The 21,647-nt window shown below is 53.2% G+C and overlaps 3 protein-coding genes across 3 annotated transcripts; 1 reads left to right on the top strand and 2 right to left on the bottom strand.

Annotated features, from left to right (window-relative positions):
* Window positions 1-2,509: 2,509 nt before the first annotated feature.
* BDZ83DRAFT_603305 (uncharacterized protein) lies at window positions 2,510-3,402 on the bottom strand. Its single transcript, XM_060507219.1, has one exon. The coding sequence runs from the start codon at window positions 2,955-2,957 to the stop codon at window positions 2,706-2,708; it is 252 nt and encodes an 83-aa protein (XP_060370213.1). The 5' UTR covers window positions 2,958-3,402; the 3' UTR covers window positions 2,510-2,705.
* Window positions 3,403-3,855: 453 nt separating this feature from the next.
* BDZ83DRAFT_567234 (uncharacterized protein) lies at window positions 3,856-5,134 on the top strand (the record flags this gene model as incomplete). The annotated part of the gene is made up of 2 exons (XM_060503937.1): window positions 3,856-4,365; window positions 4,433-5,134. The coding sequence occupies 2 exons, from the start codon at window positions 3,856-3,858 to the stop codon at window positions 5,132-5,134; spliced, it is 1,212 nt and encodes a 403-aa protein (XP_060370212.1).
* Window positions 5,135-16,162: 11,028 nt separating this feature from the next.
* BDZ83DRAFT_567030 (F-box domain-containing protein) lies at window positions 16,163-17,872 on the bottom strand (the record flags this gene model as incomplete). The annotated part of the gene is made up of 3 exons (XM_060503914.1): window positions 16,163-17,390; window positions 17,448-17,701; window positions 17,783-17,872. 3 exons carry the CDS (start codon window positions 17,870-17,872, stop codon window positions 16,163-16,165), a joined length of 1,572 nt encoding a protein of 523 aa, XP_060370211.1.
* Between the last annotated feature and the right edge of the window lie 3,775 nt (window positions 17,873-21,647).

Here is a 21,647-nt window from a genome sequence, read left to right as displayed (position 1 = left end):
TGACAGCAGATTCCCATCCCATTGCAGCCTGCAGGTGGAGGTAGGTAGAATGTTGCAGGTGCTGTAGGGTTAGCAAGGTAGGACCAGCAGCGAAAGAAGGTAAGAAATGGAAAGGCATCAGGAGAAGGAGGAGCAAGGAGCAGGAACAGGAGCAAGAAGGGAATGTCGTGTTGGTCATGGGTTTGGCCTTGATCATTTCGTCGATTGCATCTCATTCGTGCCAATGGACAAGGCATAGTGACCATTTGTCGCGCGCCGTCGATTTTGTTGCAGACGCTCCTACTCTTTGATATAGGTACCTTTTTGCTGGCCAAGAGGTTCTCTTCGCAGCCGTCTTCATCCTCCCCATGTTCAGGACTGCTACACCCGGGCACGGATACTGTCGTCATCGCCACCATCATCGGAAGTTCTTCAGACTTCATCTACCTTACCTTACTGCACCCCAAGCCGCGTTACCAACCCTTCCATCCAGATCCCATCATCCAACCACCTATCCGCACCCGCACCGCTCCCTGCCGTCTTCCAAGGTACCCGAGGGTTGGCACCCTGTTTGCCTCGTACCTGAACCTGGGCCCGGCCCCGGCCCCGGGCCTACGCCGTACATCTTCTACACCCTGCGTGTTCTGAGCCCTGCCCGGGCAGCGTGCCTGTTGTCTGAGGGTGGTTGCTTCAGGATGATTCCTCCCTCTCCTCTCCATTTCTCGTCGTCGCTCAGCCGTACCGTTCCCTAACAATATCTCATCCCATCTTCTACAGTGCGCCGCCTAACTCCAGTAGAGGTGAATTCCCTAGGTTAAGTGGCCAAGGTTGCATCCATGATTATTACCAAGGAACGACTGCCCTTTTACCTCCATCTCGCATACAACCGCCCGTATTTATTGCACACCGCACTCTGCACCAAGACATGAGAACAGGACAAAACAGGAACACTGCAACTCAATCTCGAATAGACAATAAGCGACCAGCAACAAGGCAACATCTTTGATGTGGCTCCTCGTGGTCAGTACCTCAAGGTATCTGTGTCACTTGGTCTCCGAGTACCTTACGTACCATTCAAGGTACCCAGGAGACCCATTCCGGCCAGCGATATCATTCAATAAAGAAATCGGGTCGAGTGCGTGCAGTCGTCCTTTGACTATCGCCAACCTCATTACCAAACAGCACCTTGGGGGCCAAGAGAGTGAAGGCACATAAAAAATAAAAATAAAAAAAAAGACAAAAAATAAAAAGTACGTTGCCCCCCCTCCACCAGGTTTTGGCCAACTGAGCGGCGTTACTCAGATTCGAAGCGCGTGCCGTCCGGTTCCTTGCGCAGCGGCAACGGGACTGTCGAGGAGGTTACGGTGCGGCACGCTTCCTTGCCTTACACTGCCTCTGCCTCACCACACTTCAGCATCCGCCAGGGCCGTGTTGCGCATCCGGCGTGTAGGCATTTGGAGTGCATAGGTGCGAGGTCTTTTCGTACCTTGCTACGCTGTCTGACATGCGTAGAATTATCTTAAGAGTAAGTCGTTTATGAGATGTGGGATGAGTGTGTGAGTGAGTATGTGAGAGGAAGCGCAAAAGCAAATAAGAATAAACATAGGGTCAAAATGTGTGAGTGAGTGAGGTGAGGGAGGTGGGAAAGAGAGACAGTGTGAGTTTGCAAGTTGTGTGAGTGTCCGCATATCTGCCCTGCCGCTGTCTCTCTCTCTCTCTGCTTCCGTTGCTACTGTCGTGGCCCTGCTGCTGAATGCCCTTCCGCCATCCTGTTCCCATGCTCTCTTCATCCATCCATCAGGTATTGTTCCTCCACCACACACACACACCCATGGGCCGGGGGGAGGGGTGAAAGAAGGGGTGGAAGAAGGGGGGGGGGGGGAAGGGGAAGGGTGAGCCACACCCATCTCACGCGCAATGATAAAAAGATACGTACCTGGGCGGAGGATACTCGAGGCTGGCACCCCATGTACCCGATACACTCAGTACGTATCTACCTGCCTTACCTCTTGGTTCCCATCCCAGGGCAGTGTCCCAGTGTCCACACTTCAGCGCACGCCTTTTTTCCCTGGCTTGACTCTCGAGACCTTGGGACACCTTGGGACCTTGGGACCTTGGGTGGAATTCATGAGATCCTTGGGACATGGACATGGGTACCTGTACCGCGTCTTCCCTGGCACTTTCGTCCCAGAAAGTGGATGAGAGGGTACCGTACTACGGTACCTCCCCTTCCCTTTCCCTTTTCCCTCCCTTCCCTTCCCCTTCCCTTCCCCTTCCCTTCCCTACCCTTACCCCCCGTACCGACCGCACCGCACCGCTCCATACCCATCCATCCAAGTCTCAAGGTCCCAAGTTCCCAGAGTACGGATGCTGGTCCCATGGTGGGACAAAGTCCAAGGTCCAAGGTAGTCTATACTACTGTCTACACAGCAAGGTAGCTAGGTACGGAGTACGGTAGGGACCGTACGGGGTACTCGTCAAAGGTACGGATACTTCTACCTCACGCAGTAGCGTCTCTTTCTTCTCTTGGTTTCTTACATCTTTGGCACAATCCCTCTCCTGCCACTCCACCGCCGACCTGGGCCTTACCTACCCTTTTTACATTACTTTACCCGCCTTGCGCCTGCTCTGCCTCGCCTGCCTTACCTCACCTTTCTCTCTTACCTCTCTTTCCCTTTACATCCCTTCCAACCTCACCTCGAGCTGTCTGCGCCCGTCGCTCCTTGTCATTCTGACTTGGCTCTCTCTACCTTTTCAACCTGCCGACCGACCGCGCACACAATCTTCATCCATCCTTCTTTCTCATCGGAACAGCATCGCAAAAAAAAAAAAAAAAAAAAACCCTCTCGCTTTTGGGTTCTCTGCCGTCGCAAGGAAGGAGAAACTGAACAGGGACAGGAAGAAAGAAGCCAGTAGAAGAAGAAGAAAAAGAAGCAGAAGAGGGAAAACAGGGACCGCAACATAACCCTCGTTACCATCGACACTTATCCTAAGAAGCTCCCGTCTGCACGACCAACTGCTTGCCGCTGCTGCTGTTGCTGCTGTTGTCTCTCGCCGGCAAAACACAAGTCGCCGACTCACCGGGATTATCTCCTACTTAGTAGTACCTGACTTACTCGGTTTGATGATCCCGACCTGATCTCACTTTCATTCCTCGACAACAGCGACACTACTCAAAGACGCATTCACCCACGTTTGCGCGGCTGTCATCACTGTGGGAGTCGGATCATTGCCAAATCCGCCACTTTAAAATTAATCATTCCAGCCACGCGGTCCTCACATCCGTACCACCCCGTTGTCGAATCTCACCGCACTTGCCTTTTGCGCGCCGAGCTGTCGCTGCTTACTCTTGCGCCCGCGCTCTCCGACGGCTTATACGACACCCGCTATCCGTACTCAACTCCAAAAATCCCCCCCCCCCCCACCACCGCCACCATTCTGTGTGCGCTTGCGCTTCTCGAGTCAACCGATTTGGCTGGCCACGCCCTCTTCTGTCCGCCACAGCCCGCTTGGTCATGATTCTTGCCCTTCCCGTGCTTGGTCGGAATTTTTTGATAGCAGGGTTCGACGGATAGGCCAACCTTTCGCGGAGGCCATTACCGCATTTCGCCCCAAGGGCCCCTTTGAACCACACCACCAACTCCAAACACCCCTCCACGACACCCACTGCTCGTCAACACGATAGCATCGCGCGGCGACGAGAGTGCAGGTTCAGTCGCGGCATCCGGGTGGACTCGCCGCAACCAGAGCATGGCAGAGGAGCAAGGACGAGGGCCGCCTTCTACACACCGAGAAGACGAAGGTCGTCACCAACTTCCCCCCGTGGGAGCACCCGAAGACCCAAGATACCACGACGACAGACATCATAGACCCAACATGGCCGCACCAGTAACACTTCCCTCCATTCAGGATCCTCACGGCGCCTACGGCCAACCAGCCTACCCGAGGTCCTACCCTGGTGATCCACGAGGTGACCCGCGCGCCGATCCGCGCGCCAGCAACTACAGCGCCTCCCCGAATTCCGTTAACGGCTACCCGCCGCCGCAACCGGGTGGTCATCCGCCGCAACTGCCGCCGTTGCAACCTCCGGGAGACCCCAGATCTCCCACTTATCCCCCTCCGCCAGATGGAAGGGACGACTACTACAGAAATCGCCAGCCTCCGCCGCAGTATGGCGACCCCTACTATCAGGAGTATCACAACCGCCAAGGCCCGCCTCCTCCGGGTCGCTACGCGGACTACCCTCCTCCTGGCCCTGGTGGCCCACGATACGACTACCCACCAGGCGCACCGAGATACGACTATGGTCAAGGAGGCCCTCCCATGCAGCAAGCTGCCCCAAGACAACGAACCTCCATAGCTTGCAGATACTGCAGAAAGAGAAAGGTATATTCCCCCCTCCCAGAAGCGATGCGACAAAGGAACTTTTTGAGACTAATTTGGAATGCTTTAGATTCGGTGCAGCGGCTATCAGAGTGCGCCTGGCGGCAAATGCGTGAACTGCAGCAGGATGAACCAGGAGTGCATATTCCAGCCCGTGTCTTCGTCTAGCTCGACTGCATTTGTGCCCGTTTCGGCCATCCAGGGAGGTGTTCCACCGGGAACGCCGCTCTACGGAGCTTACGGGCAGCCTCTTCCTCCGGGTTCGCTGCCTCCGCCACCGGGCCCCCAGGGTTACCCCCCTCAACCTGGCAACGGCGGTTACTACCAACAGCCACTCCCTTCACCAACGGGCGGCTACTCGCCATACGACGCGCAGCGTGGAAGGAGGCGGCCGAGGGACGATGACGTTGACGAGCTCCGACCTCCGCCACCCGACCCAAACTCTGCAGACGATCCTCGACGTCGCTCACCAGCCTCGAGCTCGAACCACAGCAGCCCGGGAGGCTACATGGGCTATTCGCAGGGCGGTCACCCCGGATATGACCCAAGAGCGCCTCCGGCTAGACATAGCCCTGGACAGCCAGCGGCAGTACCTCACCCGCAGACGGGAGACGAGCGAGCCGCGGCAGCGACCCAGCGACAAAGCAATTCCTCCACACCAGCAGCATCCTCGAGCTCGGTCATGAGCCTGAATAACTTGGTGGACACGACTCCAAATGACATTGACAGGAACATGTTGGGAAGGCTGAACCGGCCCCCAGTGAGGAAGTGAGGAGATGAGGCGCATGGAGGCGGAGAGAGCGTGATCTTTTGTGTTGGGAGGGGAACCTAATTATTCCGCGGATATCGACCGCCTCAGTCCGACGCAAATAGGAATGGATCTGCTGGCCAGGTACTCTCTTCGCCTTGGAAAATCTCTCGACACGACAACCTCGGAGACTGCGCTTTCACCTCGATCATTGCGAGCGATGCCGGCGAAAGCGGCAACGACGGCAAGGGATTTATGCGATTTAACTCGGGTTGCATACATTACAAAGTTCATGGAAAAACGCATATCGGTCTTCGACGGGCATGGGCAGGCATGAGCTTCTGTAGCAAGCGAGTTTTCATGATGGATGGGGGGACTTGGCGGGAACGGCTTCCAGGATCAGCCAAAAAAAAATTTCACGGTCAGCATCGTCTTGATTTTCGCTTTTTTGGTGTTTGCTGGGGGCTGGCTGAGGTTGGGAAATGGTGGGAGGTTTTTTGCTTGAGCATACCACGTACGCGGGTTTCCCGAGACCCGGGAAACTGGTCCTTGCATTCTTATTTGCTTTGTTCTACACCTTTTCTTTTCGTACACAGTCATTTCCCAAAGGAACGGAAAGGGTTAAGATTGGTCTGCCTCACGGCACACGTCTGTTTTTGATTTTCTGTCCTGCCTTTTTACTCATTTTTAGTACCCATTGTCCGACACGCCACACATGCTGGTGTGTCGCATTTTTCATGTCAAAACCGCTGCGTACCTTTTTTATTATCTTATCTTTACTAGTACCCCAAACGTTGAGAGAGTTAACGAAGGCGAAATCGCGCAAGCGATGCAAAGGAATTGGGTGGCAAAGATATCACACAAATAACCTCATCATTTTTTTATTTACATCCCACATGACTTGGACGCTTCTATTGTTTTCCCTCTCCCTCCCTGTCATGTTATGTTTTGCCTACAGAAGTCAGAAGTCGGCAGCACCACGAGGGCTACAAAAACTACCGAGGTTTTTTTTTTTCTACTTCATTCCAACGATTCTCTCTACTCATGATTGTCATGTCCTCCATCTCTCGCATAGCAACACCCCCCGGTCAAGGTGTGGTGTGCGGTTTGGAAAGAAAGTAATGAAACAAAACATTTACATTGAAAGTCAAGCGTAGCATTGTCACTATTGTCGCCATCATTTATGGTATATCTTTATTTTTTTTGCTTGTAAAAGGTTTTACGAGTAAAAGAACAAAGCAAAAGAAAAATCTTTGTACCAAAGCTTCTACATTGTTTGCTGAATATTGCTATTGTTAATCGCTTGCTGTCTCCAAGTCCGTAATCCCGAGGAGCAACACAACCCAGAAGAAACAGGTGTTCCCACCCCCCCCCCCCAGCTATATGTGCCACGTCATATTGATCTGACGGTTGAAAGGGCAAAAGGCAAGGGGAAAGAAGCACAGAAGCAACTAACGCTTTGGAGGGGGAGAAGCACGGACAGATCATCCGCTTTAGCAGGACATAATAGGGAGTCGAGACCAGTAGTTTCCGTCTTGAATATCAGATTAAAGCTTCTTCTGATATCGATAAACGTGCGCTTGCCCGCCGGCCGGGTGGAGGGGGAGGGGAGGGGAGGGAGGGGTGATGGGGGAAACTCTTTTTTTCTGCACTGATGTTTTTTTTTTCTTTCTATTGGTGACGAGAACCTACTATCTTACTCCCTAAGGCAGGGAGAATAGAAGGGTAAGGGGAAATGGAGCGGGAGAAGGGGAAGGAAGGTGAGGAGCCACCACCACCGCTTGTTGCCGCGGCCGCCGGTGCCGCACCGAGTTCACCCAGTTCTCCTTCCCCCTCTTCCAACGACCCCTCACCCGGACTCACAAGTAGGAGTGGAAAGGCAGGAAAAGGAATGAAAGAAAAAAAAAAGAAAAAAAAAAGGGGGACATTGATTGTTTGCTGTACAGAAAAGAAAAAAAAAGAGTTTTGGGGGCCGGACCGCTGATGCTGTCAAACCCGGGACCTAGCCTGCGTCCTTTCCTAAAACCAAGCCTCATTCCACCCTTCCCTCCTCCTCCCACTCCCCAGAACCCAGGCACACGGGGAATAGCGGCATCAGCATGGGGAGGGGGGGGGGGGCGGATAGGAAGGCAAGGCAAGGTAAGCCAAGGCAAGGCAAAACCACCGCAGCCGTTTCGGCCGCCCGTCCGCGGCGTCTCTCTTAGGCTCCTTTTTTTTTTGTGCGGGAAGGGAGGAAACCGAAGGTAAGTGTTCAATGGTTACTTGAGTTTCCACTTCATGGGACGCGGCTGGCCGGCGGCAGTGGCACGGCACGTAACGAACGGGTTGTGTGGTGGTTGGTTCAAAGTGTACAACTGGCGGCGACGCTATTAGGGACTTTTTTTTTTCGGGTTCCGGGAAGGCATTTGCCAGAGTAAAGTGGTACGGTAGAACTGCCGGTGTGTGTGTGTGTGTGTGAAATTGTTCCTTTTGGTCTGAGGTTCTAAGTAAGGTACTTTGGGTCATGGTTTGTTAGACCTGCTTTTCTTTTTTGTCTTTTTTCTACTCTTCTCCGTATCAAGTTATCAGCTATTTTTAACGAGCAACAACGTTTCCAAAATCTTCAAGTTTTGGTCGTGGCTTTTGAATATGGCGGCTTCGTATCATCCCTTCATCCCGGAATCATGGTCAAGCGCCGGCAGAAGGAGAGAAAAGAGTCAACGTCACCACGGACAAATGCCAAAAAAAGTTCTAGTTGATGATAAAAGTCCAGAAATAACGCACAAACTAAGACGCTTCGCTTCTTGTTTTCCATGGCTCTTCTCTTGTTCTTTGTTCTACCTTACGTCTGCGCCTGGCGTATTCGGTACTTGGGAAAACGAACCGACATAAAGGGGGGGGTACCAACCAACCAACCAAACTAACCTGCCCCCTCGTGCCCCCCTCTGCGCCCCCTCAGGAACAAAGGAAGAAGAACAAAGAGTGACCCGTCAGGGAGAATCACGAGGAAAGAGAACTTTTTTTTTGCCAACAAGTACGCAAGTCAAGAAAAGGGAACGAGAGCTTCAATACAACAGCACAATAGAAACAAAGGACTTTTTTTTTTTTTTTTTCCACATCTGCAATGTTCAAATTTTACTCGAAGGAGGGTCCACTAAACCTGAAAGACACGATTGTTCGTTCCCACATGGCTCTCTCTATCGATATGTCTCCCGTGTCAGATCACTGGTGTATGACTGGTTTGTATGGCGTGTGTGCGGTGTGCTGCGGTGCGGGAGGAGGCGAAGAGGGGAGTAAGGTAGGGGAGAGGGGCAAGCCAGCCCAGAGGAGAGAAGGAAGAAGAACAGGCGCCGTTCGAGGCGAACCGGGTTCAAGCTAGGTACATTTTTGGGGTCGAGGACGCAGGTGGACGAGTGGACGAGAGAGAGAAACTTCGACTTCCTCTTTGACTAGGCCCTCGTTGCCGCCAATTCATTTGTCGAAAGGAAGAGCTTTCGGGGACCCTTGGCGCTAGTCCCGGTCTCCTCTCTTGTGCTCTCTCTCTCCTCTCTACGGATACCTCAGTTCTCTCCTCTTACTCGACGAGTCTCCTGCACTTGTTTTTCTTTTCGCGCGGCGGCGGGCCAAAACGAACGAGAGAAAGAGAGAAGGGGAAGGGATGAGCCCATGAGTGGTGCCCGGGCTTCGGTTGGCCCCTCTCCGCAATCAACGCTCATGTGGACCTGTAATTGGGTTGATCCTGGTTACACAAACCTGCGCGCGAGCGAGAGAGCCAAAGGGGGTGTGTATACACGCCTGTCTTCCAGGCAGGGGGGAGGGCAAGGAGAAAGCCGTTCGCCAATATCGAGCACTGTGGTCCGAGGAACCGACCAGGTACACTCGAGTCACACACAAAATACAATACACACGCCATCCTTGATAGAGGCATCAAACCACGACAACCAAAAGAGGCCAGAATGGGAAGATGACTCGACGAGGTGGAAGGAATGTGGCAAAAATCGCTCGTGACGACAAGACAAACAAAGCGCAAGCCGCGAGCGTGCATAATACACGTACACTCACGCGTCTACCTCGTTGCGCCGCCATCGCCAAAAAGGAACGGCACATAGGGCAGGATTCGATCCGGTTAAGAGAGCAGACTGCCGCTTACAGCGGTACCAATGGACTAGGCGTTGTCTGGGGTTTGTCTGACGGCTAATTACTCACATGAAGTCTGTGCTTGATAGATGCAGGTCAGGCGAGGTCGGAGCGCAGTAATGAGATGTCGGACTCTGTGTCTTTGCGTCCGTTGGTAATAAGCGTGTAAGTGTGTGTCCGAGCCTTTGCAGCTTTTGCAGCCTCTTCCCAACGGCGAGCCCCAAGAGTACATGATGCCGATTCTTTGCAGCAACGCTAGGGATTTTGGGCCGTCGGGCTTGCGCGACATTGGACGGAGGAGGAGGCGGAGAGAGTGCGCGGCGACCCAATGTACTAACGCAAGACAGGGAACATACCACCATTGCTGAGGTCCCTGAATGCCTCGTAGCCCAGCTAGGTACCTTGGCGCAAGATCCAAGTTCCTTGCTGGGCGGCCAGTAGGCCGGTTGGCGGAGAAAGGAGTTGCCTGCCTGGCTGCCTTTCTAACAGTAGGCACCGGCCGTTGATGGTGCCGAGGGGTAGACGGGGCACGGTGAACAAGCCAGCTGGAGGGAGATAAGCCGCCGGCAAGAGAGATGAGGTGGGCTCGTCGGTGTCATGTCCCTCCTTGTTACGTGGAATTCATACACTTTCTGGCCCGCGACCCCTGCGGGACTATTGTACCTCGCACTCTGACGTGCTGCGAAAAGTGAACACCTCTTGGCCTGGAGGGTACGGGGTCTGCAAACACACAGTTGTATCGACATAAAGACACCCCTGGCAGCTAAGCAGATGGCCGAGTTTGCACCTAGAAGAGGGGATGGATGGAGGGCTGAGGGCTGAGAAGTACAAGTGTGGACCATTGGCGCAGCGTTGCAAAAGTATACTTGGAAAGAGGGATGAGGACTCGATCCTCAGAGGTCTAGGCTCTGTACAAGCGTTCATGGCGTTGAACCTGTGATGTGATGAATGCTAATTTTCAGCAGCCCACACACGTTGTCCTAGGTAGATTTCAACGGAAGAGAAGGGAGTGGCTTGCCGAGCGCTGTCAAGACAAAGGGAAAAAAACAGGCTAGAGAAGGCTTCGTAGTAGAGCGCCCGTCGGCCGACCACCAGGCTCCTGGGACACTCGGGAGGGGTGGCGGCGGTGACGATGGGCCAAGCGGGTTGCTAGCGAGGTTCAAAACGAGAAAGAGGCTAGAGTTGAGTTCGATCGAGACACACTATCTGACGGTACCGAGCGGGCTGGAGGAGATGGCCTGATTTGGCGACGGTCCAGCACTAGTATTCATAGATCATGGTGTTCAGTGGCTCTGCTTGATCCGGAGAAAAGGGGGCTGATCTTGGCGATGTTGGGAGTGAAATAGACGGTGTGCAATGTCCAAGATGACAGGGAAAGCAGACAGAGAAGAGCGGAGAAGGTATGGAAGTAGTAGGATGCAAAGGCATAGGGAGTGGGATATTGCGGTTGCGCACACCGACATGGAGGAGGGGCAGGGAGGGGGAATCGAAGGAAAAGTGGTGGATCTGATCGTTTTTCACTTGCAAGTACCTATACCTCACTCGAAGCAGAAGATACCAAGCGACAGCCAGCGGTGACGGTCCGGGACCACCGAAGAAGAGAAAGAGGGGGAAATGTTCCTATTCACAAACAGAGACGATGAGCGGGTCAGGGGGCGTGGACGCTGCGAGTTCGTCTGGCCTCGAGATGCTCGGATAGACCTTTGGGTTACATCCTGACGTGCAGCAATCTTGCAGGGCGACTGTCCATCCGGAAGCATCAAGGTACGTCCGTTCAAGCCCTGCCTCGATCGCCGAGTTTGAAAAGGTCGAGATGCAGCATGCCCTGGCCGTAGACATGATGGTGTGTGATATTTACGGTTGTCCTAATCCATCATTCCCATTTCTCTGGTCTGGTTTGAGGGCTTGCGTGAGGCTGTTCGGAAAATGTCACATGGTCTCAGAGTCATGCGGCCGTCAGCGCCTCCAGACATGGATGGGTTCTGCATATGCCGTTGACCGTATACAGACTGATATCCCGGGACAAGCCGGCGATCTGACATGCGTCGCGCTGATCCAGGGACTGTGCGGCTTCGTACAGTCAAACTGGGCATCGGACGTGGAGCACGGTGAGGGTGTCGACTACAGGAAAACCTGGGGAGCCCGAGACAGAGATGAGAGTGAGAATGGGAGGAAGAGGAGATACGAATGCGAAAGGTAAGATGGGGTACCAGGAAAGATGACGGCAGGACAGGAACGTGGCAAGGGGGCGTGAGGGGAGAGTGCTTAGGACACGGCGTGGTGACCGAAAACGGCGACGCTTTTGCGTACCTGACTTTGACCGATTTTCCAGCCCGTCCATCCCGTGCTGCGCAAAGGTAAGATGTACATTGAGGCTTTCCCGAACCGGCTGAATGGCGTGTCGTTGTGGAAAGTAGGAACGTTTGGGGCGCGCCGGGTCGAGAACGAAACAGATGAACGGCCGTGGAGGAAGGCGGGAGAGCAAGGACTACCGAGGAATGGGAAAGCTGGTAATATTACAATAGCTCTAAGGTAAGAGCAGGTCAATGTGCTGGCTGGGAACGGAAAGTCAACTGCGCTGAGCTCAAGGCGCTGCTTCTTTCCATCAGTTTATGCGACAGGAAACAAACCTTGGTGCTCGACTCGTGACGAGCATTGTTTTCAAGCTTTTGGTTCAGTGTGCAGACGGTTGACTGTACACTCTAGATTTCGTCTATCCACTTCTGGTAGCAGAAATGTCATTAATCAATTGTTACCAGTGTTTGTTTCGTCTTCTGGTATCGTATGGAGTGGAGTGTGGTTTTGTTTCCAACTCGACCTATCCCTGACATCAACATGACGTTGGTATTCAAACGCGTCAAGGCCCCTTTCCAGGGCGAGTTTCTATCCTAAACGAATCTTCGTCAGAGTGGTTCAAGCGGAGTCCTTCGAATGTTGGTGGGCACCGACATACTTCAATGGTCAGTCAAACATTCCTCAATTTTGGTACAGCAAAAGCCCGACAAGAAGGTTCTGCTGCGTCCCTTGACCCCATCCCACCAGACCAGCACTTCCATCAGGTTACGAGTCTCCAAACAAGTTCCAAACAAACCACAGGTTTATAGAGAGACAACTGACGGCGCTGACAGTCGAGACATGTCTGATGTCGCTACATGCGTGTCTCTGCATCTATCCGTATCGACCGGGAAGCATACCCGCACGTACATACGAACTGAATCAAATCGACGCCTATCCAGCACCGACAGGACGTTTGTGCAGCTGCAAACAGGCGGAAAGAAGAGACAAGCAGCCACAGTGTCTCTCCCTCTCCATCAATCTACCCCATCACCGTTAGCCCTGGCCTGACCTTCTCCCTTGAATGCCTCTCGTCAGGTTGCCAGGGAACGTTTGCCGATCCCAATTGACCTCCAGTCATTGTCTGTCATTCCCGCCGAAACGTCAAACTCTTGTTCACTGTTCGACAAAACCGCATTTTATCTTTGGACGAAAGCGAATCGAGAATATGATGAAAAGTAGACCCATACATCGACTACCGCACTTCTGCGCCGACAGCATCCCCGAGACCAAACATGATGGTGGGTAGCTCTAGGAAGCTGTCAGGGAACAATAACTTCAGCGCAAACATTCCAAAGAGAAACCTGCTAATTACCGCCAGGCTGTCAACCGTCTCAAGCCAGCTGAGGGAGCCGGAGCACCCTGCTGACTAGATCAGCCATCCGAGTCTTGCGAAACCTTCCTGCCGTTCCGCGACCCGAACTGCCGGGCCCTAACAATCCGAGGAATGACGCTCGGCCAATACCTGTAGAACCCTTGGGTAGCTATCGAGTTGTCATGGCCGCATACATTCCACACCATCTGCGCAGTGTGTGGAGGAGCAAGAAGATTCGGGACGGCCCAGATCCGCGCTCAGTCAGCCCAAGGCATTCCCCGGCTCACTAATCCAGTTACGGTCTTGGTCTTCAGTCTTGATCTAAAAAGTGCGGGAACTGCAGAGAACAAAAGGGAAAATCTTTGATCATAGAGGCAATTTGGTTGAGATTCGCTGTGGAAGAGCCTCGAGATTCATTGGCCACCCCTCTGCATCCACCTTTTTAGTCGTACGTCTCAGGGTTAGGGTTGCTTGTACTGACAGCGAAAACAGAGTTCTTGGCCAGCAAAGCTTTCCACGAAATCGCACGGTGGAGAATATGCAGGCATATTGTCCGCAGGACCATTCGGGCTTGAATACACTCCAAGGGACTAAGCGAGGGCGGCGCGGCTGGAACATGTCTTACAAGTCATTTTGGTGTGCCCATGGCGGAAGCTAGTCAACCACTCGACCAGATTCCCGGGAATCATGTCTCGTTCCTATACACGGACGGCCCGGTGGCGTGCGTACTTTTCACTCTAACACCCCCTCTAGATGTAAGACACGGAGAAGATTTCAGCCAGCCCAAGAAACTTCCGGCCTTGGCTGATTTTGCAAAGGCACGCGATGTCTCGCCAAACATGATTTCGGAAAGCGATAGCTATGTTTGACCATCAATCTGTCACGGGACCTGGTAGCTTCACACGGTGTGGAGTCATGGCCTTGCAAGTTGCAAGGCTTTCGAACGATCACTCTCTGATGACAATGCCTTCAGTGCAGGACCTCGATCGGCGGATGACAGGCACCCGAGAGAGCGGCCGAAGTTGGAATTCGAGAAAGCGAGTGCTTATGTTCGTGCGAGGAACTCTCCCGCGATTCTAACGCGGCCTTGGGGATATTTGGTGGCTTTTCTGCTGGATATGGTCAAACCGCGATGTTCCTGCCAATCTTGGCCGGAAAAATGCCACAGCGACCGATATTCCTGAAGAAGACTTCTTGGCATGCCATGCTTGGGCTATCGAGCGTGCTATTTTCGGTCGTGGTCAATTAGCCAACCTCTCGACTTTCAAAAGCGAATGCGTCTTGCAGACGTTTGGCATTATGTTTTTACACCTTTCCACACTCATTAACGACTGCAAGTAGCATCGCTCAAATGAGACCATGATACATACCATCGTGTCGGAAGCAATTCTTTCCCCTCTCTGCTAGGATACTTCGACGCGCAAATCGGCTGCTTGATCTCAGCCTCTCAGATCCCATGATGCAAAAGTATGAGCTAAAGCACCGATATTAGCTGGGCAGGACTATTCAGGATGAACCCTATACACAATTCGGGATGCTCTGGCATTCTCCCCGTGGGACATGGCTTCAGATCCTCCGAGACATAAATGTGCTTACATCTTCCTGGTTTCGGACTCATATTACAAAAGCTTGGGAGCTACATGACTTTAGATCAGCCCCAAGGTGACTATACATGAACTACTTCGATGGAACAGAGTCACTACAGGCACACGAACGTCTGAACGAGTTCGTCTATCCCTTGTTAGGATAGCTACATGCCTGCCAGCAAATTGTGTTTTACCCGCAACACATTTGGCTTCATTACCACCAAAGCAACCACCACATCGTCGGAGGACGAAGATGAAATGCAAAAGACCTATCTCTGAGACCCAGAGAATCTACTGGAACATTAAAATATAATCATTCGTTTTTTCTGCCCACGTCTCCTCTTGCGCACCTCCACCCCTCGGTGTGATCGAGGTGTGAAGCAAGGTGAGGTCGTGATCTTGCATCTCTCACCGAGGTGAAGAATCGAGGGGTCTGTGCTTCGGTGAGATAGAGTTCACCTGACAGGCTCAGTCGGTGTGATGCTACTGCGGAAATTGCGGGGAAAACGGAGCGGAACGGGGGAGGGCCGGGGTGGGGAGGACCTTCCCGACCCTCCCGCAAATCCCCCCCTTGGCGCACCCGAAAGGAGTGTGTAATCTCGGGTTTGCCCGTGCCTAGATTTGGCCACGAGGCCCGGGGTGGGGATGAGCGAGCGAGCGCGATTGGAGATGTCCCGACTCTTAGGTTTTGGTTCGAATTGTCTAATTGAGATTATGCATCACGAGATTGATGTGGTCCCATATCCGTCAATTCGTATCCGCCGAGTTCTCATTCCCAAGGTATCTTGAACCATGTCTGCATCGCTTTGGGGATCCTTTCTTCAATTGTCCACACGGCGACTCCCTGGTCCAACGAGCATCCTCCCCATCAGACCAGTCGAGATGGAATCACCTAGAACCAACAGGTGACGATGCCTCGCAGTACTCTCCCACCAAAACCGCCATAATCTACCAATGCTAATTACTGCCTTACTTCGGAATCCTCTATGCCCCCCCCCCCCCCTTCACAATCGCAAACAACCGCATTCATAAACATCCGTCAAGCCCTCACGTACGGATCCTTCCTCTCCAACGACTCATCTCACTCACTCACTCACTCAACCCCCGCTCTTGGCCAACGCGGGTTCACCCAGCTGCCCTGTGCTTCACGAAGGCCAAGTCGCGAACGATACCCGATTGGAGATGGATTACTATTCCTGGGGCGGGGATGGAAGGAGATTGGGGAAGGGGTCCTGACACGTCACGGGTGACGAACTCTGTTAACCGATTGTGGTTCGGCTGGACGATGCGTTCTGCGTTCTGCGTTCTACGTTCTGGATACCCGATCCAGGGCTTCAAGTACGCACGCACATGCGTACGCATGTCCCCGTTTTGGAGCCATGGCGGATACAGAAAACCCTCCTGCAGAGATATGCAAGAGCTGCAGGAACATGCACTCGTGATGCGATGGGTACGCTAATGGTGCATGGTCATGAACATCGTTGGTATCATTAAGATTAGAGTGCTGACGTTGCCAGTCTCCTCCATCTGTATGCTAGTGCCTCCCAGTGGTTTTTCTGCCTTCCTGCTGTGGTCTTTTTGTCCCTCCTGGTATCTCATGCGAATCTCTCTCTCTCTCTCTCTCTCTCTCTCTCTCTCTCTGTATGTATTTTGCTCTCGTTCCTCGCAACACGAACGTGGTCCGTACCTTTTTCGGCATTATTAGTCGTAATCGGTATCCATGTTCGGTGTCGGAGGATCGGGCGTTGGTGTTGCTGAGCGGCCTTCGATACTCATTTCTTCTCGGTATGCCATTTGCCCGTTATCGGCTCTCTCTAGCACAAAACAACGCTCGGCGTACACGCCGTTTTCATTTTGGCGACGCCAGGCGGCGCTGAAGCGACGGACCATGACCTTGCGCCATCCGCCTACATTAATCGTGATTTGCTTCCAGGGTACGTCGGGCGTCGCGAGCTGCTTCTCTCGTAGCAGAAACTGAAAAGTGCGCAAGGCCGCGTCGTAGTCGCGGTCCATTCCCGGGTGAACAACCTCGAGTGCGTGGAGAACGGTCTGGACGTGTAGTGTGATGGTTTGAAGGCTGCGGAAACTGCATAGAGCGCGGAGGAACTCAGTCGGGTCGCACATGGCCACGTCCATATCCAGCTCCAGCGTGTGCACGTGTGGTAGACCTTGCGCCAAAATAGCGATATCCTCGCCCCAAAGCGTCGGGCAGCGTCGGTCCTCCTCTCCAAAACCCATGTGGTCACGGAACTTGAGCACTTGGAGAGATTCGCCATGTCTCAAAATGCCATCCAGCGGGAATAGACGGGTGTGGCAGGTCACATTGAGGGTCTGCAAAGCCCGAATGTGATTAGCCACCAATAAGTATAAACCGCCCGTGGCCTCCTCTCGTTTATCAACTAGGTGGGCGCTGAAATCTTCGCAGTGTAAATGTCGCAAGCCCGCCAAGTCCGGGAAATCCACAGTCGACAGGAAGTTGAAGACAGGCACATATTTCAGGTCGAGCGACTCGAGCTGAGAAAAGTCCCAATGGGCTCGGGTGTCCTCCTTTGAATGATTCCAGTCGTAAGACTTGAGGGCCAAGTCTTTCAGCGGGGGCATGCGCTCTCCTTGGACGAACTTGAAATTCGTCCCCTGCCCACGGTCTTCGTAATGAAATGTCTCTAGGCGACGGGAGAGCAGGAGCAGCTGTTTTAGGGAATTCAATCGTGTCGTGAGCGGCGGGGCGGGGCTCGCAAGCTTGAGCGAGACAAGAAGGTCTGTGGGAATCGCTCGGACGTAGGTGTCTCGTAGTTGGCCCTCGAATTCTCGCAGGGGCAAGTCCTCGACGAACAGTTTCGTGCCGTTAAATCGTGTCTGCTGAGGGTTGAGCACGTCTGATGGGAGCCAGAGTCGTCCTGATCGGAATTCAGCATCGACATAGTGCCACCTATGAGCATCGTCAGCAAATTACTTCCAAAAGCTATAAAAACCACTAGTAGCATACCGCACAGTCTTTAGCCTTTGGACCCTGTCCAGCACCCGCCGAATGCCGTCAGGGTCGAGATCGCTCCGTGTGACGACGTGGTTGGTGTAAGACGACACATTGCGCAAGAGATTGGGATACCGCGATTCGGCGTCTGGAGCAACAATGCGCTCGTTCAGGCAAATCGTTCGGTAGGTGACGGGAGTTGCGATAGCCTCAAAGCGCCTGGACAGGCACCGCACAGCAGCAAGAGCGCGCTCGTCTATCTCTCGGAGCTGAAAAATCTTCGTAAGCAATTGCGTGTGAAAAGGGGTGGCGTTGCCAATGAAGCTTCTGCAACCGTCCGAAGAACCTACCTGCTCGAAGATGAGAGCCAGCAGCTCGGAGCTGAGGTCATTCAGAGACCATTTCTGTGGCGCTGCACGGAGGGAGGATGCGGTAGCCATTCGCCGACATGTGGCGCTTCCACATGTACGAGCAGGAGAGAGTCAGGGGAGGGGAGAGGTGTCGAGGAAAGGTAGTAGGTGAAGAGACCTCGTGGCTGGCACAGAGGGGGGAAGTAAGGGTCTTATCAACGGTTCCATCAAATTCGAAGGTGTTGTGCTGTTGAAGAGAGCTAGGATGGTCCGAAGTCATGATCCGCCAGTTGACAGACGGGGCTAATCTGTTTGCGGACAATGTCACGAGCGGGTACAGTTAGATGACCCAAGTAAGCCAGCAGCAGCTAGCTAGCCGTGTGGCGACTGCGGGACGGAAGCGACTAGAGGAGCGCCGACAACGAGGAGCAGATGGCGTAGTGAAGATGAGGAGGTACCGGTGGAGGAGAGTGGTCGGATCGAGGGCCGGGATGGGCTGGATGGGGATTTGATGGGGTCAACGGGGGCCCATCTACATTAACTCGCAGAAGCCGTCTGCAAGAAGAAGGCAAGGTGAGGTGCAGAAGGATGCTTGCTTGGTACGTATGTACGCATGTGTATATGTATGTGTATGGGTAACCGTATGTGCGTGTATGGGGCTGATGTGTCGAGGTGTACGTACGGTACAATGTACTCCGTACCTTGGATCGAAATAGTATGGGGGAAGGAAAACCAACGAGAATGGAGTCGCAATATTGGCCCGACGCGGACCGGTCAACTCAGATATGATGATGACAGCAGGGCAAGGCGAGGCAAGGGCTAAGTGAGACAAGACTAGTAGCCCCCGGACGAAAAGAAATAGATGGGGAATGGACAGACAAGAACAAAATAAGAACAAGAGACGCCCAGGCGATATGATTAAACAGGATAAGGCCAAGGGAACGGGAAGACGAGCGGGTGAGGGATGGGGAACGTGGAAGGACAGACCATCTGTAGAAAGGAAGGGTGGAGGGAAGAGACTTTTCAAGGCTAACATTCGTCGCGCCAAAACTGGACGGGTCAGGTTTGGAAAGGAAAGCTGAGACAGGCCAGCCATTGTATCAACCACCATCCGTAACAGCTCCAGCTGACTGAGGAAAATAGAGAGACAAGCTGGAAAGAGAAGACTCGCGCGAGTACCTGGCACACACCTCACACCTCACACCCACACTCACAGAGCTACCTCTTGGAGACACTTGCGTGTGTCAAGCCGCGAAGGCGAGGGTAAGGTACCTGCTGCAATTACTAGCAGGAGAGCAACGAGGAGAGAGCAGGTAAGGATTGGATAGTCAGTCACTCAGTCAGTCAGTCCTGAGGCACCGGGCAGAAAGAAGACTGAGTGGATAATGGACAGTAGAACATGTTTCAATTCAGTTGATCCGCCCAGAGACGAGGGCCGCTTGTACCTTGGGTACATACAAGTTGCAGGGGAGAGATATGAACGACATGACAACGGAGAAAGGGGCAGGTAACTTGTAAGGAAGGACTCGGAGGTGGCCGTGAAGGTCAGAGAAGGAGGAGACCGAGATGGATCATGGGACCGGGGTGAAGAGGGGCTTGAATGGTGGAATGGAGCTAGCAGAAACTCGAGAAGGTACAAGTTGCATGTCTTGTCTGAGAAAAAAAGCTGTCACGGCGTTCGTTTGGTTTGTGAGAGAAGAGTTGAAGACAGGACAGGTGTAAGGAGCGAGGTACGAGGTGAGGTGAGAAGTGTGAGGAAAGGGACTTGGATGGGATGAGGAGAAAGAGGAGGTCAAGGGACGTTTCGCAAGAATGTCCCAAAAGGGAAACGCAGATTCAAGCAACATGGGAGGATCCCAGCAGGGTCTAGAAGAGGGCCCCCTGGTCAATGCGGGGGTTGAAGTAAACCGAAGATCGCTGCCGTCTAGATGCATATACCTTTATGTATTTGTGCATGTATGATGTAAGTACATGTACTGCGAGAAACGTGCCTGCCTCGTCACCCTGACCTCCTTCCTCACCTCGAATTCTGCAGTCATCTCATACATTGCGCCCTAGGGTTTTCACCCGCCGCCGTGGTGGCAGATAAGGATGTACAGAATACTCGACATAATCGTGAACAAGAGCATACCTTACCAAGAACCGTACATACGAGACAATATCCGGACACAGCACCGCCGGCGGGACCATACACGGGTCTTCCCACTCCACTTCGCTCCTCTAACCCGAAAGGCACCGCTTCCCTGTCGTTGGGACTGTCGTCTCCTCCCGTCTCTCGTCAAGACAAGAAATCTTCCGCTTTTCCCCTCCGGATGGAACCACGATCCCAGATGCAGGAAAGTACCGCTCCCCCACCACTTAGGTTCCCAGCATCATGGAACCCGGTTTGCTGTTTGATGGACGTGGATGGAGCCAGACAGTACGGATACACTATGTAATATACTCCAGGCACACAGTCACACACCTCGAGCCTGGTTGACTCTCGCCCTCGTGCGGCAAATGAATCCCAACTTTTTTTTTTCTTCAGACAATGTTACGCTGCCGCGCCTAACCATCCCATCGTCATTTCCCACGGTCCCGGTGGATTGGCAAGCAATGGAACTTACCGTTCGGAGCACATGGATGATGAAGAAACACATCGTGGCTAGCTGCCCTGGACCTTCTCCAACTACTTGAACAAAATTCTCTATTTCTTCACCCCCAACCATCTAGCTGTCACGGCTTCGGATGACGCGAAATGAGATCAGCTTGACAGTTGCCGAGAGACGCTGCTGCGTTGCAGTTCCAGAGATGATGCCCGGCTGCTTTCACCACCTGTCCCTGTCTTATTTTTAGCCGGGCCTGAAGACTTCCAACCACGCATGCGACCCTCTCCCGGGGCCTGAGAGAAGTTCACTTTTCGTCGAGATAAGCGGCCGTTGTCGGCGGTTCGTAGCCTGTCGACGTTTTAGTCGGATCCCACCGGCAAGGTCAGACTCGTTTTCGGCTTTCTGTACGGAAACCTCATGAACAGACGTGTATTGGCGGCTTTTTGGGCATGAAAATCGATGGCATGTCATGCTAGCGAGCAGAGCTTGTTACTTGCTCGAGTCAACCTCATCCACACACTTGCTGCACCTGTCAACCAGCTCACAATCCAATCGCGAACCGCACCGGAACGGACGTGCAGCTGGGCGCGGGAGGCAGACTTGGCGGCGAAGCAAACACTGCAGGGGCTCACCACAAGCTTCAATCTCAGGATCCAATCGGCAGCGAAAGATGACAATAAACAAAGCTGACTTTTAGGCTCAGAATGCCCATGTCAAGCCAACGGTCTCAACCCTCTACAGACTTTCACATTAACGACTGAATGTGAACCCTTTGAACTGTGACGCTCAGATTCCCGCCGTCAAGCTAGGAGCCCCTGTTCGACAACCTCCGTGCACCCTGCGACTCTCGGCCCGCAAAGTCGTTTGGGATTGGGATGAGACTGGCTTGGATTGGATTGGAGACTGGCTGGAGACTGGCTAGAGAGTTGGGAACTCGGGAACTTGGACTGAACGTCTCCTAATGCTCCACACAACTCTGACGAACCAACCGGGAGACCCATAAACCAGAGGGGACTCTGTAATCGGCAATATTCCATTATCCGGGCTGCTGGCCAGCAAATGGATGCGATTTGCTCGTCTGGTTTTCCATCCAACTCCCTGTCCGCGTCCGTTGTCGAACAGGGACCCCCGGATCTGCTGCGCTGCACTGAATCCGGCACGCTCAGACATTGTGCTTGAATTTTTCTTTTTCCTTTTCGATTTGGTTCCGGTTTGTTTCTCGCCTACCTGAGGGTTACCGCTTCGATTCTGCACCGTTGCTGCGCATTCGATGCGTC

Source organism: Colletotrichum acutatum, assembly GCF_030867785.1.
Source record: "Colletotrichum acutatum strain CBS 112980 chromosome Unknown BDZ83scaffold_8, whole genome shotgun sequence".
NCBI lineage: Eukaryota > Fungi > Ascomycota > Sordariomycetes > Glomerellales > Glomerellaceae > Colletotrichum > Colletotrichum acutatum.
Note: the sequence above shows the minus strand (reverse complement) of the source record. Positions and strands in the feature narration are given on the sequence as shown.